The sequence below is a fragment of the Lates calcarifer genome, linkage group LG13, assembly GCF_001640805.2.
Source record: "Lates calcarifer isolate ASB-BC8 linkage group LG13, TLL_Latcal_v3, whole genome shotgun sequence".
Classification (NCBI taxonomy): Eukaryota; Metazoa; Chordata; class Actinopteri; family Centropomidae; genus Lates; species Lates calcarifer.
Genome location: NC_066845.1, coordinates 16,893,051 through 16,920,938, shown reverse-complemented (window position 1 = coordinate 16,920,938; position 27,888 = coordinate 16,893,051). Strand labels below are relative to the sequence as shown.

The 27,888-nt window shown below is 39.2% G+C and overlaps 2 protein-coding genes and 1 long non-coding RNA gene across 6 annotated transcripts in view; 1 reads left to right on the top strand and 2 right to left on the bottom strand.

Annotated features, from left to right (window-relative positions):
- Positions 1-11: 11 nt before the first annotated feature.
- ulk1a (unc-51 like autophagy activating kinase 1a) lies at positions 12-13,563 on the bottom strand. 3 transcript variants are annotated; one of them, XM_018669665.2, is made up of 27 exons: positions 13,043-13,563; positions 12,862-12,954; positions 12,739-12,780; positions 11,419-11,451; positions 11,262-11,298; positions 9,514-9,687; positions 9,313-9,386; positions 9,124-9,225; positions 8,008-8,066; positions 6,723-6,805; positions 6,584-6,634; positions 6,402-6,490; positions 6,103-6,259; positions 5,919-5,979; positions 5,419-5,508; positions 5,087-5,212; positions 4,657-4,796; positions 4,145-4,245; positions 3,743-3,867; positions 3,373-3,488; positions 2,909-3,034; positions 2,262-2,416; positions 1,957-2,132; positions 1,740-1,858; positions 1,466-1,623; positions 1,213-1,348; positions 12-1,108 (listed from the first exon to the last, which is right to left on the bottom strand). In XM_018669665.2, the coding sequence occupies exons 1-27, from the start codon at positions 13,130-13,132 to the stop codon at positions 1,065-1,067; spliced, it is 2,757 nt and encodes a 918-aa protein (XP_018525181.1). In that variant the 5' UTR covers positions 13,133-13,563; the 3' UTR covers positions 12-1,064. The 3 variants fall into 3 exon arrangements, with proteins under 3 accessions (XP_018525181.1, XP_018525182.1, XP_018525183.1); XM_018669666.2 differs by having other exon boundaries at positions 1,957-2,129; XM_018669667.2 differs by having other exon boundaries at positions 3,743-3,864.
- On the top strand, positions 9,634-27,488 carry LOC127143168 (uncharacterized). The gene is made up of 2 exons (XR_007814408.1): positions 9,634-9,777; positions 27,300-27,488. It is a non-coding gene; the product is annotated as an uncharacterized LOC127143168 (long non-coding RNA).
- Positions 14,334-27,888, bottom strand: part of adgrd1 (adhesion G protein-coupled receptor D1) — a 29,620-nt gene continuing 16,065 nt past the window's right edge. For both annotated transcript variants that reach the window (XM_018669582.2, XM_018669581.2), the window contains 12 exons: positions 24,207-24,280; positions 23,470-23,593; positions 20,997-21,100; positions 20,714-20,825; positions 20,284-20,437; positions 18,147-18,213; positions 17,786-17,852; positions 17,509-17,600; positions 17,286-17,412; positions 17,154-17,195; positions 16,798-16,890; positions 14,334-16,699 (listed from right to left, as the gene is read on the bottom strand). In XM_018669582.2, coding sequence (XP_018525098.1) covers positions 16,604-16,699; positions 16,798-16,890; positions 17,154-17,195; positions 17,286-17,412; positions 17,509-17,600; positions 17,786-17,852; positions 18,147-18,213; positions 20,284-20,437; positions 20,714-20,825; positions 20,997-21,100; positions 23,470-23,593; positions 24,207-24,280 — 1,152 coding nt within the window. In that variant the 3' untranslated portion in view covers positions 14,334-16,603. The remainder of the gene's footprint in view (positions 16,700-16,797; positions 16,891-17,153; positions 17,196-17,285; positions 17,413-17,508; positions 17,601-17,785; positions 17,853-18,146; positions 18,214-20,283; positions 20,438-20,713; positions 20,826-20,996; positions 21,101-23,469; positions 23,594-24,206; positions 24,281-27,888) is intronic.

The following is a 27,888-nucleotide window of genomic DNA, read 5'->3' as shown; positions in this document are numbered from 1 at the left end:
AGAACCCAAAGTTTTAACAATAAATATGATTTATTGTCATCACACAGTGTGTAACAATTCATTTTCTGCAAATCTGACTTGCAGTCATAAAAGTAGAAAAGGCAATTTGATAAATTCTAACAAACTTCTGTTTAAACACTAACATTTTCACAAAATAGTGAATATGTAATTGTAATAAACTACTGTACTATCACACAAAAAAATATTATACAAATTCATTCCCAAATTTACTTTTTACATTAATCAAAATATGCACAGCTGAAGAATAAAACTAATTGGCACACATACACACAAACAGCAGATAAACATAAGAAATGTGGCATGCAGTTAATGTCACTTAAAGTACCTCATGACTGAGCACATCATTGCCCCAATCAATTTGTTGTTCAACAAAAATCTCATTCAAATATAAAATATACTTACTGCAATCCCATGACTGTAAGACAATTATTCAGTATGAGGTTAAAACATACTGTCACTACCTTTACAGCCACAGCTATCCTGTGACAAAAAATGTACAACAAACACCAGGCACAGTTTAACTAGTATTGCTACACACTGGTAATATTTGGTCATCTCATCCAGAATATTATGGCTGGTGGCTTTCACTGTACATATAACACAAATGCTTCAAAGAGAGAAAGAAAAAAAGCCAATAATCCTTGTTTCAAGTAAAACACATTTAAAATCAGTTATTATTTCATCTGATAATTCTATGTGCAAAACATAAAACATACATTTAACACTAACATATACAGTATGTAACAAAACAAAACAAATACTGACAACAATTTACCTGATCAAAGTATTCAAACAATCATAATATAATCTTTCTTCAAAAACATGTACAAAATAGGACTTCCAGTCTTTTCTGTGCATTTATGTAAAGATTACAGACTGGGTGGTGGGATAAGAGCAGGTGCTCCAGTGGTCAATTCCCTTAAGAAAGATCAAAGTGCTTGTGTGTACTGACAGTCTAGGAGGATCCATCTACACTGAGGTGAAATGGATGAGGCAAGATAATCCAGTGGCTCTGAGTGCAGTTGTAGAGCTCATGGATACTGTTAAGTTTGCAGAGCAGAAAGGCGTCGCTCAATACACTGCTTACCTGAGAACAACAAAGAGATTGGAAAATTCAGATTAGACTAAAAACTGATTCCAACATTTCAAGCTACTGTTTTGTGGTTTGTGTGTCATGGTGCTGCTACATACATTTATCTATGCTGTCAATGTCCTTTTGCTCTGTGATGACACGGGATAGACCCTCCATCAGCAGAAGGGCTCTGTGGTAGCGCTGGACTGATGCTGTGCCATAGTGGAACATCTCATCTAAAGCAGCAGACTGTACCTGAATGCAATAAAAGCACATACATTATGGCTAAGCTAAAGGTGCATACTGGACACATATGGGATGGAATTTGATGTAGAGTGAATATCATCATCTCTTGCTGTGAGGTGAGCTCACCATGTGCACAGTGTGGCTGTAGATGAGTTTCTCTGCTGTGAGTCCATTGAAGCGGTCCATTAGCTTCTGTTTATCAAGCAAGAAGGTCTGCAGCCGGTCGTTGAGGGAGCGACAGTATGTTACACAGTTCTTGTACAGTTCATTCAGCTTCCTGATCACTGCACAAAGGAAGTACAGTATTATTATTCTGATATATGAACTCACCCTTACCATCAAGCTTCAACCTACAAAAGGTGATTGCTTAATAATCAAAACCAGAAGTCATTGGACTCACCTTGTTTGACTGTAGCAGAGGGAAGGAGTCTGCCTTGTTTGATATCCTCTTTAGCAGTGTGCAGTGCAGATGATAGAAACTCTTCAGCTTTCATGTACAGCACTAACTGCTCTGCATAGCTTGAATATGCACATAAGAAACAGAAGTCATTTCCACAAACACTTAAAGAGAGCTACTGTGCATATTGAGGAAAAGTAAAAAGCTCCACGCCTCTCACCTCCATTCTCTACTCAGAAGGCTAATCTGATCTGTCACCAAGCTCTGCTCCAGAAAGGAAACATCAGGACTGCTGATGGCATCCAGCCCTGGGTCTTTAGAAGAAGCCAGTTCCATGACACAGTGGACAAAAGCAAAGGTGAAACGCAGGTCACTCAGGGCATCTGTATGAGCCTGCTGTGAAAAGAAACAATAAAATACTGTTAATCTGAATTTGTCTATTTTATGTTAGTCTGCAAATGCACATCATGCCTATGACAACCTGGAGGATTCACCTCACAGCATCATCATAGTATTTTTGTCTACCTCCATCAGTGTATCTTCAGCGAGCTCTGGAGGGTGAAAGACCAGACCGCTGTGTGGAGTAGCATCCATGGCTTCAGTCTCACTGTTTCTGCGGCTTCCTCTCTGGAGAAGGCGACTGCTAAGTAGCCAGGCTGAGTTAATGTAGCTGGGGGAGCCTGCATTTAGGACAAATATAGGATAACTCTGAACAGCTGAAATCTAAGTAATCAAAAGAGCAGAACAGATAACACATTTTAGAACTACAATAGCCAGGTGGCTACTTATCATGTGTTTTATAATTATTTAGATTTAAAAACAATGTAATGAACTGGTACAACAGCCCACTATAACTTAAATGTCAACAATCAGAGTTTGTTCTTTTATCTAACCAGTCTCCAAATGGTTTTCCTGGTTAAGAAAAGCACTCAGTATTTGTGTTATGCTTGAGAGACTCTTATTGGATAATTACACCTTATTAATTTTCTGAATTGGTTTAAATGAACTCAAACTAAAGAAAATAGTACATAATAAAAATGCTGCCTTATTGGATCACTCATAAATAGTTCTTATTTGAGGGACTTCTTCAAAACCTCCTACAAGCTAAAATCATGGCTAAAAATGAAAGCCATCATCATGAAGTCAATATTCTGAGTAGTCAGAACACCTACCTGCGAGCATCCTTGATACCATGGTATCAGGAGGAGAACTTCCTTTGGAAGGAGAACCCATAGTGAAGACTGGAGGGGGTGGGCTGTCTGAGAACTGAAAGCCTCTATTGTTACCAGTAGGGGGAGCTGTAGGAATAAATAAGAAGAGTTAAAGTCAAAGGGATAGGACATCCTTGGAAAATGTAGTCCAGCTGAATTGCAGCCCTGTAAATGCCATAGCTACAGTCATTGCAGTAGGTAACTCAAAATGGGCACTTTGTAACTACTGCAAACAGTAGTATATATTTATTCCTTTTGTATGACTTTAGATTGTAGAAACCGAACTACATTTAGCTATGAAATATGTACCCATCTTTACCAATCTGTCACTATAACAACAGCTTCATAGTCTTTAATACTGGTGAACAAAAAACACTATCAGTAGAAATAGGAGTGCTCCTATTTGTACTACTTTGTACTGGTACCTGTTATGTCCATGCCTTTCTCACAGTTGAGGCTCTCATCATTTCCCTCTTCAAAAAGGTGAGCTCCAAAGGCCGCCTTCAGTAGCATGTCAGATAGCCTGCCTGTGCTCAGCGATCTGGATATTCAATACAGCCACAGACACCATCCTGAGTATTTAATAATTTATCAGATGGCATATCTTCAGTACTGTGTGACATCTCTAGGTGCTAAATGGGAGGTTTTCACATGAATGACAGGCTCAATTATATGTGGCCTACTGACATAAACACATAAAAATTCAGATTCCATTCAATGCCTTATGATTTTGCAGGATGTTAGCATATTTTACCAATTATTGTTAAAATCATAATAATATTACAATGTTCTCACCTTTTAAAAGGACCCTTTTTAATGGCACATTTCCTGTTGTGGTTGGTCTGGGAAGTGGGAGCTGTGTCTAGAGATTGCAGGTCTGGGACTGTCCTGATCCGGTTTGGCATTCTTGACTGAACCTGCTGAAAAGCAAATGTAAGTTGAAACCTAATTTAATTGATACCATGAACACCGTACAGTTAGGTACTGTTTGATTTCAGAGCAACTGGATTTAACTGTATGAGTTTCTAGCTGCTCTATTATAAATCATTGCCCTTGCAGAAAGTGTAAAGAATTAGTCACCAGTCACTTTTGCTGTTCTGAAGGGAGGTGAAGCAAAATGTGCTACGTGCATTATGAAACAAAAATGTCAATAATAATAATAATAATGATAATAATATAGATGTTTCAGAAGCTGACCTTGGGGCTAGAGATGTCCTGCATGTCAGGAGAGCCAGTGAGAAGTCCAGTTCTTGTGCTGAATGGGAGAGTCTGCTCTGAGGACTTTGGGGTAGATCCCACTAGATTATAGAGGATTACAGACATTAAATCATTAGCAAAACTAGTGAATTAGGCACATTTATAAAATTAGTATTCACTAGAACATTTTTGCTCTTAATAACAACACTGCTAAGACTGAATGAAACGAGCTGAGGCATGCTCTATGCTCTATGGGTGTTGTCAAAAAGCCTAAATACAAGTAGGTGAGTCAAACAGAGGGAAGGTGGGTACAGAGAAAATCAATTACACACAAACACATCACCACAAAACAACTCCAGCAATGTACTGAACATGACATATTTCAGATGGTTGTTGACACCCAAATGGCCCTAAAAGTCTGCAACAAGTGTATGAATGTGACCAAGAGAGTGACTGCAAAAGAAGAAAACATTCCCTAGATAAGTAAAGCAAAAGCCGCTTAAGATACCAACCTAGTGGGGAGCTCTGCTGTGGCTGAGCTCCTCCAGTCACCAGCCTTGGGGAATTGAGGACAAATCCTGGACCTGGAGCCCCACAGCCTTCACATTGTGGGGAGCTTTCACCACTGCTGCCTGCACAGCACAGTGTCACCCTAAATAACATGAGATATAGTTAGACAAAGGCAGAAGAAAATAACAATACACTGAGGTGGAGTGGGTGCAGGGGTAAGAAAGCTGAGAGGTTATCTCAAGGAAGTTTAATCGAAAGCAACTGGACTTAGTTGTAGTCTAAGAAGATGTTTCACCTCTCATCCAAGAGGCTTCATCAGTTCGTGTTCGCATCTGACCAGGCTGGGACTGGTCCAACTGACCAACTTCTATGAGATAACTATGACCTGGATAAATGAGAATATTCACAGGCAAGCTGAGAGGTTGTACATGCCTGGTGGAACCATGCACGCCGACAGGTTGCAGGTTCTGTTCCATACGCTGGTAGTTTTGGATCTGTGTTGGGACAGGAATGGGCACAGAGTGGCTGCAGTTACAGCCAACAAATTCAACAGGATTGCTGCGCGGATGAAAGAGGAAGCCAAGAAATTAGACACAAAGGAATGAGTAGTTAGGAGCGTTTTTGATGATTTTGTGAATCAGAAGAAAACAGTAGGTCAATTTAATAAAATTAATTCACATGTAGTAGTACATGAGATAGATAAATCCCAATCCTCTATCCATCTTCAACCCACCAAAATCTAAACCTGCTTGGCTTTCTCTTACCTAACAGGCTTGGAGGGAGAGTGTACCAGGGGAGAAGGTGGAGGTGTCTTTCTTGCAGGCCCAGGACCTCTTTCAGTAAGCAGTGAGTTCCTGGATAGAGCGTAAAGAAAAGCACATATCTATATTTATTATTTATGTTAATGCCACACACAGTCCAGTATACTCTGCATATTTATCTTAAATCACCACTCAATCCAATTCTATTTATCTCAATCCAATTCTATTTATATTTATATTCTTTCCTATTTTATTTACATCTTCTGCCTGTATTTGCTGCTGGAAATGTAATTTCCCCGAGGGAGTCATCCCAAAGGGATCAATAAAGTCCGTCTAAGTCTAATTTGTTAGCTCCAGTAAAATCGCCTGATACTAAGATATAGATATTATTGAACCTGTAACAGTGACAAATGACATGAATGGAACTTAGGATCTTTGTCATTAAAAAAAAGAATGTTTTCATGTACGTGACAAGTCTATTCTTTTGTTTGTGCGCAACTCACCCACTGTATATAAGGCAACTCTCAATTGGTGACTCAACATCCACTTCACATGTATATTCACCTACAAAGCAGTAAGTAAGTAAATAATCAGACAACAAATAAATAAGCGTGTAATGGGCTAGTGTGAAAAAAACAAAAAAAATTCTGATATTTATAGAGTGAGAGTGAGGCTCAGAGGTCTTACTGGGAAACTGGGCAGGCACCATGACATAGTCCTCTGCGTAAGATGAGGTGTTCCTACTGTCTTGATTGGCTATTTCTTTCAGCAGGAAGCCAGCAGTATTTTGTGTAGGAGAGTACTGAGCTTTGAGCTGGATTCGGTGAATCTCTCCATCGGAATGCTAAGTAAGTGTAAGATAAAGGATGGTTTGACCAAATTACAGAGAAACAAACACACTATTAGTATTTCTTTTACAAGACATTTACATTTCACATTTTCTACCAAGTGTTTTTTGTTCCATTAATCCACAAAATGGTACATACTTGAGGTGAGGCCAGATGAGATGTGGAGGAGCTGCCAGAGGAACTGCCTGAGCCTGAACTGGGGTAGGAGAGCATGGGAGCTGGAGAGCCTGTCAAATAAATGTGTTTGTGTTAAGACTCTGGCAATAGCACCTATACTGATACATACATAGATACTGACACAAATAAGAAACAGTACATACATTTCTTTGTGGATGAGCTTGTCTCCAGGAAAGGATGGTGGAAAAACTCATCTGCATATGTAAAGATTTAGATGTCAGAGAAACTTACCAAAATCAAATTATGAGAAAGGGTAGTGAATATTAAAAGGCAGGGGCTTACCAAAACTGATCCGCTCTTTGTGGTTTCTCTGCAGCAGCCCCAACAGCAGGTGTCTTAGGTTACTAGAAGTCTCCTTTGGGATGCTGGGAAAACATAAATGTTTCCTATTTAGATTATCTTTGATTAATAACACTGTTATTAATATAAATGGAAAAATCAAAACACAGAAGAACAAATATACAAGAGGAATAACATCCAGGAAGAGGGATAAAGCATTCAGTGGGTTTTCTGCATGCAGCTTTACTGTATACAGTGTGATGTATGTGTAGCCTACACAATATTTTTAACTTGCTGCTGTAGTGTGGTCACTGTGTTTGCATTCTGTTGCTGATATATGTAGTCTTAAAAGAAATAATATTTAGGTCACTTGTGTTGCATAAGCTCAGAGTGAGCTGTAAAATATGTGAATTTTTAGTCCAATTTATGGTTTCAGTACAAAACCTCAGAGTCAGTATAGACTGGTATTGCTTGTGTTTATGTCTGTGTTGAGCTTTGTGGGTCATGTGGAAAATGATAGCCGTGCAGGCCACAAACTGGCAGCTCGGAGCAGGTTATATATAGAATGACAAGAAAACAACAACCCATGCCTCCTCATACACAAACAGGGCCTGACTTATCGCCCGGCTTTATCACTGAAAAAGATAAGCATGGCCACGAGCCATACACAGGCTGGCAAAGTACACCATGAAAACAGTGGGCAAACAATCCATAAATGCCTTTGAATACTTTCCATGTCCAACTTCTGGATTCAGTGCTCAAAATGACTGTAAACAGCCAAGAGTTTTTTTTACTAATATCAAGGCAATGACATAGAGTCTCACATTACAAATGGACAACGGCTATCATAGACAGGGCACTTCATTTAGCCTTACACATTTATTGGATTTCTAATATCAACTGTATGCAAGTGGCTGATTGAGAATGTTCTAGATGATCAGTCCTGTCAGGTGTCTGGATCAGTTTCTTTCCCCATCTGAACTATCTTTAGTAGTGGTATGAAACTTGTGGATTTATTAAGTGCTAATGTGAATGTGCATGTGCATGTGCCTGTGTGCGGTGGCATTTGCTTTGTAAACTATCCACATGCACATTGAATGTCATTCACATATACACAATCATATGTGCGAGCACAGGGCAGATTAATGTCAGTCATTCGTCAGCAAACAGAGAAGACAGATCTCCCTGTGATGTCTGTTTACACTCCCCTCCGATCATACACAGGCACATGTTGTGTATATACAATATATATGTGTCTTAGTGGGAGGTCATTCATAGGTGTACTAACCTGGGTAACAGGGTCCTGTTGCTTTCATAAAAGAGACGGAGCTCCTGCGGTGTGCTGGCCTACAGACACACACACAACATGAGTTAAACTTGACCATTCACATGCACACATAAACATATGTAAATGAAAGCACCTGCACCCGTACAAACAACCATTTGGATAAATGGTAATGAAATGTTTGACAAGTTGCTTGTCTACATCATTATAAATAGAAAAAAATTGTTGTGTCAAAGTGCGCATAATCCAAACAGAAACAATATGTCAGTGTTTGATGATCCCACCCAGAACAACGTGGAATGTTTGGAGATGCCAGCTAAGCCAGCTAAATAAACACCATCATAAGCATCATCATCTGCTAACTTCACACTGACCCTTGGACTTATCTCAACTCACTGACCTGCCTGGCAGAAATAGAAGTCAATCTTCCCTCTCATTCTCAGGGAAAATGTATTCAAGGAAACTGGAAACATAAATAACCTCAAAAGGTACAAAAGGTCAAAACAACACAATGTTTGTTCTTCCCTAACTGCTAATACGTGGAAATAAAAAGGGATTTCAGAGTAAATGATGGGACCAAAGATGAGGAAAAAAACATAAGCACATGTCTGTACATAAATCACAGCTGAGGCAATCTGCAAGCAACAATTTGACAGTTTTATCTGAGCAGCCACGTGAGTAAGTAATACCCAGTGTTATGAAACAATATTTACTCTGGGTTCAGTGAGATGGTTCGCGGCAATTTCCGCATGCCCCCCTCCCACAGCCCACCAATCCGTAAACAAGACTCTTTCCTAACAAGTGGTCAAGCTGTTCCAGCATTTTCCAACTAACAACACTGGATATTAGGGACAGTGTCACCCAGCAGGCAGGTGGTTTTTAATAGATGTGTCTCATGTTGTCTCTCTGTGTTGTGAAAGGGATGCGTCATGTCCAGTTTTGTGCTGACAGTCATGAGTCTGCCCTCTCTTGGAACTAAAGCAAAACAATTTCATGAGTATTTGTGATTATGTAAGAGACCGCAGGCAAACATTTGTTCTTTTTATCTGAACACCTAAAAAGGAGCAATGCTACATTTTTTTGTATCTGCATGTGTTTGTGCTCTTAAGTGCCACTCACGTGAAATGGTGCCTTTCCAGTCAGACACTGGTATACAATAGTGCCTATGCTCCACAGATCAGCCTTAGCATCATAGTTCTGGGACATGATGACCTCGGGAGCCTGTGTGCAGACAAACACAGCTTACAGATTAGAGAAATGGTGACACTGTTGGCACAGGAGACCAGAGTAAGAGAGTTTAATTCTCACCATGTACATGGGAGAGCCACACAGTGTGGCTGCCATAGTGTTTGTCTGGAGATGACGTGCAAACCCAAAGTCAGCTGGAGGGTGAGAGAAGTAAGGTCAGGGGTGTTCAGTAGTATTTGTGTATGCATTATGCATCCTCACAGACATACTATACATTCAGGTCTTCTAGTACTTCAGCTGCTTAGTCTGCCAAATCATTACCTATCTTAATGCAGGTATTAATGGAACTGGACCTGCGGCCCTCTGGGTGGCAGAGCAAGATGTTCTGTGGTTTGAGGTCTCTGTGGAGGATGCCTTTGCTCTGCAGGACCTTCATGGCCTGAGCAATCTGCTGCAGGAAAACACGGATGGTGTCTTCACTTAACGTGCCCTTAGCTGTGGATCAGAGGGATGAAATATGATATGGGATGATACAGGAGGAGGAAGACAGCATGGCAGTATACAGAGAGTTTATCATACTGAATGGTATGTAGATGGTATGGTATGTATGCATATAGAGGTGGAGAAACGTGTGAAAAACACATTGTCTGCATTTATTCCCTACATATTATCCTTGTCTAAGTATCTTTCTGTGGGACTGTGATAATGCAACTTACTATCATTTCAAATCATTATTCAATATAAAATGAAATATACAACAAACAACCCTCTTTCAACATTTGAGAAAAGCTGGTTACAAGGTTATTGTAGTCTATCAGCATGTAAATGACCAGTTTATGTCCACTTCACATCAAAGATCTTACTAGCAATGAAAGACACACAGATTAGTTAATAGATTAAACACAAGTTTTACAGGCTTCAGCTTCTTTGGCCTTTTTGGACTGTTGATCAGACAAGGTAAAAAATATGAGTATGTCACCTCTGGCTTTGGAAAACTGTAACAGCAAATTTTCAGTACTTCCTGACATTTTGTGGACTAAATGATTAATTTGTAGAATAATCAACAGATTAATACCAGCTAAAAAATGTGTTAGTTGCAGCCCTTGATCTTACTTAAAAACTAGATTTCATTGTTTGTTCTCACACTCTGAAACTGCAATATGATGTAAGATGGAGATGGACATGTCTAATCACATCAGCGTCACTGCTGTTATAATTCATGGAAGAGAATTTTGTTTATGATGAGGCTTCATTTGGAAATGAATGTCAACGCCGTCTTGACACGCTTGCGACCCCCTCCTTCCTGGTGCATCCAGTATTTCTAGCTGCTGTGTTTTTCCACCGGAGCACAGGGGATAAGTGAGTGACAGATGGGTGAGGTCATGTGGGTGCTCCGTGAACCTTGCCAAGTGTGACTGAGTGTTGTGCTGCAAATAGCTGGATGGGCCAGTCTTCAAAATAAGAGACGCTGGCATGATGGCAGAATTAGCCCATCGCTCTACATCAGCATTTAAATAGACACACTGACACCAATGAGATATATTTAGCTTGGAATAATCAACTCCATACCCTCAACCGTGTCACCATATTTTGAAACAGGTCTTGAAACCTGAAGCAGGGTAACTTTTCACTGTGACAGTCCAGTGAAAAAAGAATCAAGGCACACTGAAAGCCAGAGACATGAAAAATAACAGCTGGGAGTTATTCTGGCCTTTTTGTTTGTACTAGTCTCTACGTAAGGGGTTTCATTTTATCTGGGTTAAGTACTTGTGAGTATTAGCGATAATTTACCCACTGACCTGTTGGAACTTTAAACCTGAATTCTATCGTTGTTCTTTCAAAATCCTATTATTCCTTCAAAACACTGAAAAAGCTTAGCCAAGCCTCTTAAAAGCCACACTGACCTGCCAGTACAGAGGCAAGCTGCTCCAAACATGTTTACAAGTGTGAGACTGACACTCTCTTGCAACAGTGAGGACTGGTGTCAATGTCCCCCTTTATGCTTTGACCACAAGTGAAATGGAAAACTTTACAGCAGTGAGATGTGAGCTATATTAAGCTCTACTTACAGTGAAGGTACTCTGCCAGGTCACCTCCATTGCAGTACTGAAAAGACATGAAAGACAAGTCTTAATGGAGGCTTTGACAATGCCACCTTATTGGTAAATGTGATTTGCATCTCCACATGAAAACAGACCAACCATTACCAATTCTAACACAGCTCACCTCCATGACAAGATACACACATCCTCCCATTTCCTGTTGATAAGATAAAATGATAAATAAAAATTTATAAAAATTATCAGCAGAATAGTAACTGAAATACACCAATGCTAAGAATCACATTTAAAGTGACTTTTACACTGATTTGATGATTGCTAATAAATACATCACATATATTTCATGTAGAGAGTTTAGGATTTAAGACTTATACCAACAATAAATCAATGTATCTCAGCAGCTGTGCCCCAGGTTACACAACAAGTGACACCAGCTCATTTCTTAGACTGAGTTGACTCTGTTTTGGCCCATCACCAGTAGCCCTTCTAGAAATTCTTGGCCCTAAAACTACAGGGGGCTTATCAGGGTCCTGAAACTATACCCTGTCATGATGCCTGTCCACCCCACCCCCCCACCTCCCAGAAATCACCCAAGGTCCTCCTGAACTTGGTGCCTTATGTGTCACCACTGGAAGAAGTCACAGAGCAGTGAGGTGAGATGGGGTGGGGTAGAAAGGTGAGAAGTTAAGGGTGTCAGTCTCACGTGACTGGAATGAAAAGTGTGGGAGCGGGTTGCATCTTGTTTGTCTTTTACATCACTAAGTTAAAGCTGGTGTGTATCGGAGTGATACTTAGGAAGTGTATAAAAACCCACTGTGGCTATTATGATGTAATAAATATCACTGAAGCAGATAACAGAGAGCACAGGTTGTTCAGGTACCAGGTAAATGAACACATTTCTGTCTAAAGTCATTATCCTTGCATGTTGTTGCGTGCCTCCTGGGTGATGATACTCTGTCTTAAAAGCCATTGTTTAACCGGTTACACCCTGCCATCTGTCAGAAATGGTGATCCCATGTCTGGCAGGTGTCAGGAAGGTGAGAAGAGGAAAGCACACACACTCATGCTAACTTACATCCAAGCAAACAGTTAATGTCCTGAGTGATGTGTGACTTGTTTTTATGAGTATTTATGTACTCTATAGCTTACGGTGACACACCCTACAGACAAATCAATATCATATATTAAGGACACAGTACCAACTGCTCAAAAGTCAGGTGTATACCCAATTTCACTCTTTTAGAATTATTTATTTACTGGACTTATTTTAAAAAAGCTTCTATTTAACATAAACTACAGCTCCAGTTCAGGCTACCGAGGCCTGTTAGCTCCTAAAAAACTACAATATCCGACGGCCATATTTGTACCACATGAGCAAATGACGTCCCATGTTTCGGTAACATGTCAACATTTGTAACATGTGGTTGCAAAGTCTACAATATTGCGTGTGTATTAGAGGTGAAAAGAAAATACCAGCCTCTCTTACCTGATAGTCAAGAAGTCTAACAATGTGCTCATGTTTGAGTTCCTGGAGGAGGCGAGAAAAACTATTTAGTTTAAGGTACACAGAGACTGAAACAGAATGTATTGCAATAAAAAGTGATATTACCTTTAATATTTTGATTTCTTTACCAAGCAGAGACTGGGATTTGGCCAAGTTTTTCTTGTTGATACACTTTACAGCTACCTCCCAGTCACGTCTCTAAAAAAAAAAAAAAAGGAGTTTGTTTTAAAATCAGAGCCTTACAACGACCAGACAAATCCAAATTTGTCTCAGATATTAAAGTTACCTCTTTGTGTCTGCCTTTAAACACGACTGCAAATGCACCGTGGCCAATCAGGTCTTTCCTGTTGAACTCAAACTTCCCAACAGACTCCATGGATAATAAAAAACAAACGCGTTATAGTATCCGAGCAGACTCAGGAGGCTGATTTTCCAACTGAAACAGACGTACAGTCCCACGACGCGTCCCTCGTGCCGGTAAATCCCATTTCATTCATTAACAACTATAGTCTTCACACATGACAATATTTATAATCGAAGGAAACGTCGAGGACAACTTTACAAAGTTTCTGTCAACAGAAATAGTTAAAGCAACGTGCGCAGGAATTTAAAAAAACGTGTGTAAACAAAATATTAGCGACCCGCTGTGTTTAACGATTCCAATGAGCTCCTGTCGCCTTTCTATAAGTGGTAGAGGTTAAAAAGTTACAGTAGTGCTGTTAAACGCTGTTAGTATCCAGAAACTGAGCTCGGATATTGTTGTCTTCTTCACCTTTCTACCCATCTGCTGGAGTTATTCATATCTCACGGCGAGCATGCGCAAACAGACTGGCAGCTGTTTGATGATGGCGCCTTCAGGGACACCTCGTGAACTCATAATTCAATGTCTTAATTTGGCCAAGGCTTATTTTTAATTTCTAAAAGTAGCGTTACGGTGGCTAGTGTTATTTATTTGGAGTCTCGCCTCACAATGCATTTTTTGCTTTTTTTTTTTTTCCCATCTCTGCTCCACTACCTTAACATGTTTATGTATGTATTCATGAGTATTACCTGCCCCGAGGCCTAGTTAAAGTTCCTCCCGAAAAACAGGAAAAAGCCTTCATTCAAATGAAGGAGGCCATCAGGACACCTTCAAAGGAAGTGTTTGTGTTCTGTAGGCTGTTTAGACATTGTGCTCTGTATGTTGTGTCTGCACACAATTAATTTAAGCATTTATGACAGGGGCGTAGAGTCTCATAATCCATCAAACCACCTAAACGTAACAGAAACAACAGTATTAAAGACACCTGCCAATTCGTTGTTTGTTTAAAGAATAAACTAGTGTTGTTCAATCCAGTTTTGTTGTTTACATAATGCAGGATGTTTCCATTTCAGTCTCCTTGATGGTGAGTTTCAGGTTTTGGTATTCTGCACAGTCATTCTTACCAAACATGGATTAGTAATACTGTAATCCACATGTACACACACACACACACACACACACACACACACACACACATTTACACTAAATAGTATAAATGCCAGCCAGTACAAATGTGACCATGATGCTGAGAATCATGTAATAAAGATGACACTGATTTCTTGTCATAAACATTTTTTAATAAAGATAATTGGAAGCACAAACCATAGTACCATTAGACAACAATCATTGAAGGCCATATACAAGCTTAGAAATACTGAATTATTTAACTTTAAATCTGACATGAAAAGTGAGCACAGAGTGACTTACAGTAAATCCTGTTTTTGGAAACTTAATGTTGCTACAGTGTAAGATCAATGACATTTTAAAACGTGCCATCTCCCTCCATTCTCACAGTATGTTAAGAAAAAAAAAAGCAACAACCCTATCAAGTCCCTCTGTTGTAGAATGTATTTCATTTCATATGTTGTACAAAAATGTATGAAAACGTAAAAGAAATTTGGAACAGAAATAGATAAAGACACCATGAAACTTCACAGAATTGTGTCCAAAACACAACCAGTATTCACCATTCCTTGAAAAGCATAACACACCGCAGCTTACTAAGATGTGAGGTACTGCAAATATACCAGTCAGTTCATTTCAGGAGAGAAAACACTTAAACACAGAATTTAACATGAGAACATACTGATTGTTGAGCTGTGACACTTGACACTTGAGCTGTGAGACATGATAAAGAACTCCGAATCACAAAATAAATAAATACGTTACATCAGAATTGCATATGGTCTAATTCACTGCTACTTCATCCATTGTTATTATGCAGTTATTGGGTTGCACTTTCCCCAAAACTAGAGTAAAGCTGTATGAATCAGGTGAATCTTGAAGAAATTCATTCAGGTAAAATTTGAAATTTGCCCTTTGTGATGATTAATACTGTTAACAGCTGGTGAAGCCATTATGTCATTGTTTTTAAGAAAAATATCTAACACTATATTTAAGGAATGCTTCTTCCCTTGTTCTTTTTCTATCCAAGGTTATGCAGTTGTACCCAACCATACCCTGAAAATACTTATTTTTATCTCAAATTGTTACATTTTCTGCAAGTAATTGCACTACTTTACTGTGTTAGACAAATTGCGTGTCATATGGTATCACTGTGATTTAAGGGATAAGTTTGACGCTTTAGAAAATAAGCTTATTAGCTTTCCTGCCGAGAGTTAGATGAAAACACAAATTCTCATGTCTTTGTGCTAAATATGACACTACTGCTGATGTTAGCTTAGCCTTGTAAACAAATCCTGGAAACGGTGAAGCTAGTCTGGCACATAACTGTAAAGCCACCAACAACCAAAATGTTATTTTTACACTTTGTATTTTGTACAGATTGATTAAAGGCGATATTACATGTTAATTACTGAGCTTAAGACGGTTGGTAGGCAGAATTTGTTGCCTATGGACAGTGCCATACTAGCTATTTCCAAAGCTTAAGCTTGTAAATTTTCTCTTCTGCTGAATGTGGCTTCATCCATTGTTGCATTTACAATACAAGAGTTTATAATATGCCCGCTGAGCAGTGTTACCTCTTCAGGGTAGACTGGACACTACAGTGAGTTGGAATTGGAAAGTGATGAAATGGGCCAGTTGGGCCAAGGCTAGCTGGTTAGCATGTTAACTTCAGTGTAAGAAAAGAAGTGGTGGAGCTAGAAGCACAACACTGGTGTTGCTTTCCACTGCTGGAGACAGCTCTTGGAAAGTAAAGGAATGAAGTTTGATGCTAAAGTCGCAAAGTTTCTCCTGGACTAGTTAGTACATTAGTAACAGTTGTTAATGTCAGCTATGTAATGATAGCAAAACTTAGAAATAGCTCCTTTAATGAACCAGCTGATGGCAGTAGTTTCATATTTACCCTCCATATATGACAAGTGGTATCAATCTTCACATGTAACTCTTTGCAAGAGAGCGAATAAGTGAATTTCCCAATTGAACTACTCCCTTAAATAAACTCTGGCCAACTAGTAAATCAACTGCAAGATAAAGATGGACCAGGCAACAGGAAAATCAATACTCTCCACTACACAGAGTGTCATTGCCAGACCCTGAACTACACTCATGGATCTTAAGACTTTATGTCACTTCACTGACCTTCTCCTCAAAAAATCCCTGCTCTTGATTTTGGAAACATAATATGTTTTTATGAAGCAAGGATTGGGCACAGTCCTTAGAGTCTGTTTGTCTTTAAATGTGAAGCCATTATTCAGCTACACAACACCTCATTTGGGACCACTTTCTCTGGAGTGGATGAATATCCAATTCATTACATAACATAGAGGGAGAATACTCTGTGTGTCTGACAGTGTTTGTCACTGTACACTAGCGAGCTTGAGATTGCTGTCCTGCCACACACAGAAATGGCCGTCTGTGGTTCTATACGGCAGAGAGGTCGATACGATTGGCTGAGTTGGTGCTTTTGTCCCATGTGTTCATCTTGGTGGGAGTCACTCCCTCCTTGTTTCCATTCATCTAGGTTAGAAGATGGGAAGGGCAGAGTTAGACTCAGGTGGTCAAGAGGAGAACTGCTTTTTTATTTTTTTAAGTTAACCTTTAACAGCAGCACTCACAATGTCAGAGTTGAAGGGCTTCACATTGATGTTTCGGATGGAGCTGCTGGTGAGAGACCACACCTTGGTTTTGTGTTTGAAAGCAGCTCTGACCTATAGAAAGAAGTAAAACCATAACATTCAATGGTGACAAATGCCACCTCACCTTTGAACCACACAAGGAATGCGCAAATACACTATTTTTACAGTATCACTCTAAACCAGAAAATGGGATCGCAACAGAGAACAACATCCTACTCTAGATTCTACAGTCAAATTAAATTCTGGTGGTGGGTGTGTGAATAATTCTCCCACAGGACATGACAAATCAAAAATGAATTCATTAAAACACATAATCAACATGTTTAGTGCCATACCTCAGAGTTGAGAAGACAGTGAAATAAGAAAACAAAGAACCCCTAGAGAAAAGGAAAAATGTTGTAAGAGGAAATTCACAAAATGACTGCTAGCAATTTAGAAAAGAAATGATCCTGTAGTGAGGAACTTACTTGTAATGAGTTGAAGACAGCAAAGATATATAGGAATGCCAAGGATTGTGTGTTGACAGCAAGAACACCAAAGATCCAGGAAATGCCGAGTATAGGCAGGAGCACAGCTACTGCCTTTACAGTCAGCCTTGAAACAAAGCAAGTTTATATTAGCCTTTACTAAAAGAACAAAAATTAATAACTGAAAGAGTATTGGTCTGATCATGAAAACAAATAAACTCACTTGACTGCATTGGCATCTCCATGAACCTTGTAATTCTCTCCACTGATTCGAGATATGATCCTGGTCACAGATATCAGAATGCCTATGTTCACCTGGAAATCAGAAAGGAGATTAAAAACATCTAACACACAGTGGCACAGGAGAAATGGTTGTATGGGTCTCCTCCTTGAATAGAACAAAAGCTTACAGTGAATACAGATTCATCTGTCAATCAAATTAAGCAACAAATGGGGAACTGTAAAAAAATGACAAATGCTAATTTTTGTAAATTCCTCACCACAATGACAAACAGAGCAGGTGCCACAAACGCCCAGATGGCTCCATTCTTCAATGACAGCCAACAGCTGAAAAAGCAAGGACAGGTGCAAGAGTAAAAAAGAAAAAGAAAAAAACAAATCACACTTTGTTCCCTTCCCAGCAAAAATGCAATAATGCTGTAATGTAAATATGGAATGACACATGTCATAAATGTTAACCTGAAAGCATTTGAATAACATTAACAACACAGTGGTTTCCAATTTATTTCCACAAGCGATGTCATTCTCACACAATGCCATCAAGCTTTAATGGAATAAAATGAATTAAGTATAAGCCTATGATTTTTTTTTTTCTTTAAGTGCAGGACAAGTCATACTTACTTGTCAACCTCGCCATAACTGTCCAGAGCTGATGTCATGGACACTATACATATGACCAGTGGAGAGCCTGACAAAACATAAAGAAAACAAAAACACATGTTATACATTCACTAATGTCACATAGTATCCATAACTGGATTTACCTACCGAGGGGCCCTGGGGCAAAAATACGATGCAGAGCCCTGTTCACTCCTTAATTCTCCCCTACTATCCTTACACTATATACCCTCTTGTGTTCAAATACAGTGCCTACAGAGAATATTGTGGCATCTGAATTATATTTACTGTGACTTTTAGTTTATGATACTATATACTTTGAGTGCAATGTGACTGATTTGATTCTGGCCAGGGCCCTTAATTGGACATTATCTTCCCTCTCTGTCTCCTCTCTTTTCCTGTCAACCCTTAACTGTATACTTTCCAATAAATACTACAAACATACTTTGAACTGAAAAAAGAAGGGAGTCAATACTAGATTTTGACACAGGGCCCATACACAAGTCAAGGCCTCATGATTAGGTAAGAACACAATATAACATTAAGATTGTGCTTTAGTGGTGGAGTCGCCCAAACAGCCAAACAGGCAGTTACAGATGCCCCATGGAGTTTTCATGTAAATTAATATTTAAAAAGGGAAATAAAATTATGTTTACATTTACTGTTCCTCAGCCAAAGGCATGATGTGTATGCTTGAGGACTGACAAACATGCTGAATGCATTTCCCTCCTCATAAAACATGTACAAAACTCTTTAAAAAAAAAATCCTGCATTGTTTTAAATCAATAGTTGCTTGGTAACTCTCCTCCTCTTCCTTGCCTTTGTTGGCACATTGCTAACTTTTTTAATGCATTACCTTCGCCAACTGTTGATCAGCAGAACAGCATAAAACCAGTGGCTGGAATGTGAATTACATTGTCCACATGCTCTTGCACACAGATTACATTTAATCAAATCAAGTCACACACTAAACCTGAGGACTTTAGGTCTTCACATGGACCTAGGTCTGGGGCTGTAGCCGAGACCACAGGGCTGGCAATAAATACAAGTTACCAACACTCTTATGTTCTTCTATCACCAGGGCAGGGCTCAGAAGGGTGATTTATTAATAATCTCAAAACAACCTAGGAGGCCTAAAGGGCTTTGACCAAGACCACAGACATGCAGGTTATGACAGATGTATCCCAAATACCGATAACAAAAAAAACATATGGTATTTTGACTTCCACAGTGTCATCCAAACATAAGCCTCTGCTAATTTTAACAGACAGGCTTGTGGCGTGTGACACTTGTTATATTGTCCAACATAGTAAACTCCACCCACAGTGACACCTGCCTTTGCGTACACTTTTAAACCCAGTGGTGGTTTTATTCATCTGCTGTGCTGCTAATTGCTCATTTCCTTTTTATTCTTCTGCCTCATTCTTTTGGCTTGCCAAGCCCAAAGTTTTCTACCATACTATACTACAAGGAAACTTTTACTTTTGTGGGAGGAAATGAAAGATAAAGTAGTCAACAGCCTTTATCACAGCTAATAGCAGAAGCAATTCATTATAAAATGAGTATTTACTTTTTTATGTATAACAGCTATACTTCTGAGTGTCAGACAAGTCTCCAGCACATAATTTGCAGTTGGCCACACAAAATGAAAAATTACTCTGGCCAGAAGAAAGGAAGTAATAAAAAGGGGATCGTTTTTCCACTAATGGGTTCAGCATGTGAAGTAGAGACTATGCATTCCCCAGCAGCCAAAGACAGTAAACGTATGTCCCAGGTTCTTTTTATCTGTCCATCAACTCTGGTTCACTGACATCAGGAGAGGCAATTGTTATGCTGGAATGTAACTGAAAGCAGATTCAGGCCCCAAAAGCAGGGTCATAGTTATTTACTTGCCACAAATAATACTTGACCAGTAAGGTGAATCAAAAAAATACCAGAATCATATTCACAGTAACAGCCTGGTATACGGGCGAGGCACAACACTGGGTCAAGTTTGGGACAATAAAACACAATGACATACTTTAGTCCTTAAATAACAAACAAGAAAATCACACAAGGAATGCATTACTGACGTAAGACTAGTATCTGTGTTATGGTTTTCATCTGACTATTGTAATCAAAGACTACTGAGCAGACCTACCCCAGCCAATGCCATAGTAGTAGAAGTGTTTGCTTCCCTCAGAGCCAAACACCTTGACCACCATACTGTAGAGGTGGAGGCCCTCTACCAGCATCCAGGCAAAGGCACTCAGAAAGAAGAAGTGTAGCAGGACAGCCATTACCTTACAAGGCAGCTGGAACAGGGGACAGAATCAGGCTTTAACCATCAAGGCATTCTCTTTCTCATAGTTATTTGTGTATGCTATGTTGTTAAAAAGCATTTTGCCATTCGCTATGTTTATTTTCGATCATTCATGATTTTTATCATTTAGTTGTAGTTCTATATTTTACAGTTTTAGACCATAGTTTGCCTCTTACATCATCTTACATAAACTACTTTTTTCTTAGTATTTATTCCAACAATCATCAGATTATTTGTATCGACAGAATAGTCTGTATTGTGTACCTACCGTGCCTGGGTCAAAGCGAGCGCTGATGAGCAGCAAGATCTCAGCCACCAGGATGGCAAAGGACAGGTTGGCGTGTATGTGGTAGCGTTGGTTACGGATGGTACTCACTGACCTGCAGAGTGAAAGCAGGACAACATCAAATTAACTCACCATGGTACTTTGGCAATAAGAGCACACTATATTTTGAACACAGATGTACAGTACACATTAATGAACACATTAGTAGAAGTAAAAAATGTGGTATATATTTTAAAAAGTTTGTGTAAATCTTGATGATACTCACGACAGGACTGCAAAGGTAACAAGAGTGATGGCAAGGCAGAAGATGGAAATTGAACAGCCAACATAACCAATGGTTGATAGTGCCACCTGGTGGCCAGCAGTTAGCTGTGTGTAGAGACAAATCACCATCAACAACAGACAAGACAACATGTAAAAACATTATTATTTTGTCTACATGGTGGGTTGGTACATCGTGCCACCAACGCACATGTGAAGCCAGTTTAGCCTGTTTCATTCCACCTGTATCATTAGCCAAGAAATTCAAAGGGGCCCTGTAGAGTTTATGATGATGAACACAATACCAACTCTCATTAGTATTTCTCAGTCTGGCTTCTCTCGAGGACTGGGCAAGACTATGTGACCGTCATAAAGCTTTAGCAAAATGGCTAACCCCCCCCCAGGGTTACAGATTAAACACTGAAGTTGGAATCACAAGTCACTCTTTGCAATAGTAAGAATTCATATATGCCCACTATTCTCACATTTTACATACAGATACTTATTTTTTATGATTTTGGGATAAAAACACACACACACACACACACATATATATATATATATGTACTGTCCATAAGGCAATGCATATGGCCAAGTGCATTGATGTTGTTTTGGAGCTCAGGCTATTTTAAGGGTTTGGGTTTGATTCTCCATTAACTGTCTTCACATGTGCCTTGTCATTACGAGGGCAGAGGATTCTCAGTCTTCCAGAAAAGGGATGTGTGGGATGTTCCCTTGCAGCTGAGGGATAAGGCAGGCCACTAATTAAAGAGTGGCTAAGGGAAAGTATAGCATCAAATAGACTTCTGCTCCTTAAAAACAGCACTGGCCCACTTAGCAGCAATAAGAAGTTCTCTATTTAAAGAAGCCATCGTGGATGCTGGCCATACTCCCAGGACACATATTCTTAAATAACAAAGAGTTAGACCGTGGTGACTGTGTGCACAGGATTGGCATTCAAAATTGCCCTAAATGTAGATAAATAATAAATTAATATAAAATACTGTGCAGGACAGTGCTCAGAGAGGAGAAGAGAATGAATGTCATCTCAGATACTTTAAAAGGACAGTTTCTGCAGGATGGTTCACTGGGACAGTTTTTGGTCTCTTGTGAGACTGTGGACCTTGAGGAATGGACCACTGACCTGTGCAGCGACCCAAAAGAACCACATTTAATCATGGCTGTCCAGAGTACTTCTGTATAAAACCACCAGTGAAACCAACATTGTGACTGTGTAGGTCTGCTTACAACTGACCTATAGGGAGGAACGATAAACTGTTCAAAGGCTGCAGTGGGGGCCTCTGGATGGTGGGTTACTGTGTGGTAAACCATTGCTTCCTCTCCAATTACGTTACTACAAATGTATTTATTTTGTGACAAAGACACACAGGGAGGGATGCACTTTTGAATATCACTGGCATAGAGGAACTAAACTTCTTCTAAGAAGTAGTTGGAAGTTCACTGTTTCTGTGGTGAAAATCATCAGCAAGCCCTTTTCACAGCAGACATTTAAACTTGCCACAGCAGGAAAAGCGCAGGTGTTACTAATAACATTAATGATGGCTTCATTCTGTTCAAGTGTCCCTGTGAGCCATGCAAAATACCAAAATCATGGATTATTATAAGAACTGGATGCTAGACTTGAAGATGGCGCCCACCCTCTTAACTGAAAATTGCTCCCATTGGCCGTGCCTATACACTCCCACTCAGGCCATAGCCTTCATATTGGGATGATATTATGCACATAAATCATGCTTTTTAAGGCCCAGGAAAAGTTTTACAAATATGAAAACTCCATGGATAACAAAATTCATATTACACTGAGAAATAATTGACCTTGTTTGCATTTCGGGGCATGCTGCCAGCAGCTTACAGATGTCTCTTTAATGAAGTCACTGGGCTATAGCAAACCTGAGAGGCCAGATCATATCCAGCTCTCTTAATACAGCAATAACCAAGACCCTGAACTGCAGTAGCTAAATTGAATTCAGCCATTTTGTATTTTTCCTACTCTGACATGTCAAAATGTCTTGTGAAAGAGGCCTATGTTAAACCTATAATAATTAATTCTATTGGATATTTGAGATAGTACAACAAGCTGTAAACACAATGCTAACGTATTATCACCTAATATGGCTAATGTGTTGGCATATAACAGTTGTCTATAATATGCCCATCAGCTAGTTGCTAACTTTGTCTGTCTGCCACTTGGCAGTGGGCAGTTAACATATAGAGGGTCTGTATATAGAGGTTGATGAATACAGTAACCAAAACATTAAAGTTGTAGGGTTTAAAGTCTAAACAATTAGCTGAAAGAAGATAACACATTAACTGAGAGGAACTGCAGATTTGAGTGATGATACTTTGTGAGTTCATCATTTGAACAACCCATTTCACGTTACATATAATAATTTTATCATTTATTAATATGAAAATATTAATCAAAGCTGCTTTAAAGTGTAGCCAAAATGTTGTACCTTTAAGGGCACCACTTGCATAAGGATGGCAAAGTTGGTGAGGTGGTTGCACAGGCATACAGAGTACGTCATGTTCCCATCTGAGCGCACACAACCTTCGTTGGACCATACTCCCTCATTTGAACTGAAAGGCACAACAATTAGGCATATTCACTGAAAAAATACACTCTGAAATATGTTAACACACCAAAGCTAGCATGAAGAACAAATACAGTATATAAAATAAATAGACAAGGTTTTTATAGGAACACAGCTGGCAGTGATCACTCAACATGATCCACTGTAGGAGGCACACAGTGAAATTTCTTTGCTGAATTTACCAGGGCAATCTGACAGGACAATCTAATAATTCACATTTTTCTTGAGTTTCAAGGCAAAGAGGAGTAAGGAGAGGAAGCCTTTGAATCCAAATAAAACACACTCCCTTTTAAAATGATTTATGCTTTCTAAATAATGTTTTGGCTCCATTTATCAGATCACCATATTTTTACAGAGTGCTGTTGCTCAAGATATGCCAAAGTGAAACAGCAACACATGTAACACTGGATGTTTTTGATTTGAATGAGAAAAGGAAAATACACCTTTTCCAAATCATTGGTCATTTCTTATGATTTAAAGCCTGAAAGACTTGGGCAAAGAATATGTAAAGAGTCGACAATCAAGATAAAATCTCTCTGGCTCTACATCTGAATGAATAATTGAGACATACTGTATTTAAATCATGAGTACAGACCCACCTGTAGTCCAAGAAGGCACAGTAGAGGAAGACTTTATTGCTTTGATTTAGGATTTGGTCTTGCTGTTCTTTAGTCTGAAAAAGAAAATTCAAGTCTTTAATTGCAAGAGAAAAGTATGCGATATAGGAAAACATTTGCTTTTGGGTCATACTGGCGCATTAAATTACATGCTTTGTTGTCCCAAAACTAATAGCAAATTGTTTGGAAAATGTACTTTGATCCAGAAGACAGCATGGAATATTTCAGACAGCAATTAGCAGCAGTCTTTCCTTAAACCTCGTTGGCTTTTTCCATCCATATGCTCAACAACAGCATTGGGTCATATAAGGAATAAAAGTTTTTTTTTTAAATGTGCATAGTTACTGTACTGTACCTAAAGGGAGATAAACTGTTGCATTATTTTTGCTTAACAAAATTTTAAAAAATGCTTAACTGGTGCTTAAATTCCAGGAAACAACGATTTCAACTAAAGAGATCTGAGATCATAGTCAAGGAGGACGTAGTTTGACACTTAGCGAAGGTGATTATTACACTGAGTGAAAATCCCTACTGTCTTTGAGAATCTTATTTGATTATAAATCACTTTTTCCATGTCATTCCTTAATATGAGATTTGGAGTCCTAAGAGACAGTGAGCTAATGGCTACAGTGCAAGAATGCAGTAATTGGGGCTTGGCCCTGGTTTCAGGTCAAACCACTACCCTCCTCAATCTGTCATCTGAAGAAAACAACACTTCCATTGGCTGGTTGGGTGTATACTGAGAGACTCCACACCTCTGCTCATTCCCCGAGCCTTGACTCTCAGACTGAGTAAGTGTATGATTAGATGGACTATGTCTGCACTATTTCCTTCTGGAAAAAGTGAGAGTGAGAGTGAAACTGACAGTCAGGCTGTCTGTTTCCTGGCCCATAGGCTCAGTGATTCATATTACAAAGCATAGCACAATACGTTGACTTCATTGTGTAACCAAATCACTGCTCTCATTCTGTCTGTTTCGCACATGCAACTCTTTAGTCATCATGTATTGTGACCCTCAAGATGAATAAAATAGATAGATATTCATTTGGCCCATTAGAGCAGGCAGGACAATGGGTCCAAGAGCCATGAGGGCGCAGTAAATGCACCCCGTCAACACGAGCCGGCGGCCAGCTTTGAGGAGCTGTGAGCCACCCCGTGAGTAAATTTACTGGTCCCCTGGGGGCTTTAATAATCCACAATTCATTTCTTGTTGGTTTTAAATGAAAGCAAATGGAAGAAAGACAAACTGTAATTGGCAAACAATTTTAAGTCTTGCTCGACAGTGTTGTATTTGCTCTCCACACTTGCAGAACCTTTAATGTTCTTGTGCAATGAAGGAAGACTAATTATCCACATTAAGTACAGAATGTAAACCCTGACTCATGGGAAAAAATCCATCATCATCATCATCAAACCATGATATGTACCAGACACAAGCTAAAATATACATTAACTAACATACCATCACACATACAGTATATATGGGAGCTCTGTTTGGCCATACTTCCTCTCTAGCAACTGTCTGTTTGTGATATATCCAGCATGTGTTTTCCAGTTAATATCTGAAGAGAGGTGCAGGAACCTGAAAGTCACTGGCGAGTGTTAAAATGCATTCTGAGATCTGGCCCAGCTTTGTGAACACGCTGTTGTCCCCCCCCCCAACCCACCCCTGTTGCCCCAAGGCCTCAGCATCTATACCAGCCAAGACTGCAGCTGGCGCTCCAACTCTTTATTAGCAACAGAAGTCCAGCAAACGCCGCCTTGGAAATCACTTTGAGCCTTGTAAGGAGAACAGGCAGAGAGACGAAGAGAGGGTGAACGCTAGTGACAGGAGAGTGATGCAGAGCGACAGACTGATAAAGGAGAAGAGTCTGCGAGAGAGAGAAAGAGAGAGAGAAGGTTGATAAATCATAGATAGTCACAGCGTTTGTGGTGCTTCTGTGTTATTATGTCTGACTCGGTGCAGCTGTCAACCACAGCTCCATCTAAAGTGCTTACTTTAACCACAGCTCACTGACCCCTCTGCAGCAGTGGAGTTGAAAAATATCAAAGGTTTTTCATCTCTAGATTCACCAGCTGCGGTGAAAGACGCACTCATATCTTTTACTTATATTTAAATACCAGTGTATAAATGTAAAAATATCATTTAAAGTATCATTTAAATGATATTTAAATGATACTTTAAACTTTTTACTTAAATATAATTTAAGTAAAAGTTTTGCATTTAAACTCCTATTTAGGTAAAAGTACAGAGGTGTTACCTGAAATATCTATTGAGGTAAAATTACTTATTCTTCCAACGACTGTGTAACATATTCCTATAACATATTTTTCTATACTACATTATTAGATGCCTAATGTTTCTGTTATAGCTGGTGATGTAGTTCATATATTTTTAACCACTTTAATCCAGTGGTTTGCCAACCTAGGGGTCAAGCCTTAAACCTGAATGAACTGATCATCTGGTCACAATTAAAAACACATTGGCTGCTGGAGTTTAGTTGAATAGAAATGTGATTTCTAGCTGACACGATTGAGTTAAAATACTTAAATAAACTACAATCCTAAATGAGTAAATGTGCTTAGTTACTTTGCACCACTGGAACATTGGGTGTTAACTAGCATTTCAGTTGAAACAGCTGCATGGGGATAAAAGTACTGTAACTCATGATGCAAGTCTTTGGAGAGGACAAACACTTTGTAGCTGCCATGTCATCATAACATGCCTGTAGTGTTTTAAATGATAGGTATTTAATGGTGTATCCTGATGACTTGCTAATGGAAATGAACCCCTATCAGCCATTTAGCCCAACACACCAATCAGTTGTCATTGGCAACAAAAGGCCGTTAACATCAGCATGAAAATCACTGGCTGTCATTTGATGTGTATATCCATCTAACCCAAATCACGACTCATCCTTTTACCTTTCAATGACTGTGCTGAGCCTGTTGGGTAAAATGCAGAGGGATTAAAATAAACACTCTCATGCATCACAAAAGCATTTAGGTCGTAGATGACATACAGAACCCAGCAATTTGTATAAATGCTTCTCTGTCCTCTGTGGTGTCTTTCAGACCTCCCATGACTGGCAGAGCTGGAAGCCAGAGCCTTGCTGTGGTCGAGCATAGCTTCAGCAAACGCCGACAGCATTTACGCCTCAGAAAATCCCAAGACATGGGCAACTCCAGACCAATTTAAGTCTTAGCTGTTGACAGCTGGTTCTCAACCAAGGCGCAAATAAAGAAAAGATGGAGAAAGCTACACACCACTCATCATCCTTGCTTCGACAGTCTGTTCAACACAGACTGGCTAGTGCTAGAGCTATACACACACATGTACTTCTGTCTGAAATAATTGAGTTGTTTATTGAAGTAAAACTGTTTGTTACACAACTTTGTATGCACCACCAGTATTTAGGCATTCATAACTTCAACAGAAAATTGCAACATTTAAATTAGTGTTTAAAGTGGCTGTTGTGTACAGTAACAATATATATAGAGAGAAATTTCTTTTTCCAGAGCTTGATATGAACTTGAGAGCATGCAATGTGGTTGAATACTATGGAAATGGCTTATATATATATATATATATATATATATATATATATATATATATATATATATATATATATATATATAAAAAATCATTCATGAAAAAATCCTG

What these genes read in the sequence shown, in the direction of transcription:
- ulk1a (XM_018669665.2), bottom strand. Translation starts at nt 13,132, where the DNA reads ATGGAGTCTGTTGGGAAGTTTGAGTTCAACAGGAAAGACCTGATTGGC. An exon ending in GGCGTGCATGGTTCCACCAG is followed by an intron (nt 4,797 to 5,086) that starts GCATGTACAACC and finishes CATGTTATTTAG; the next exon opens with GGTGACACTGTGCTGTGCAG. An exon ending in ACAGCCACACTGTGCACATG is followed by an intron (nt 1,349 to 1,465) that starts GTGAGCTCACCT and finishes TATTGCATTCAG; the next exon opens with GTACAGTCTGCTGCTTTAGA.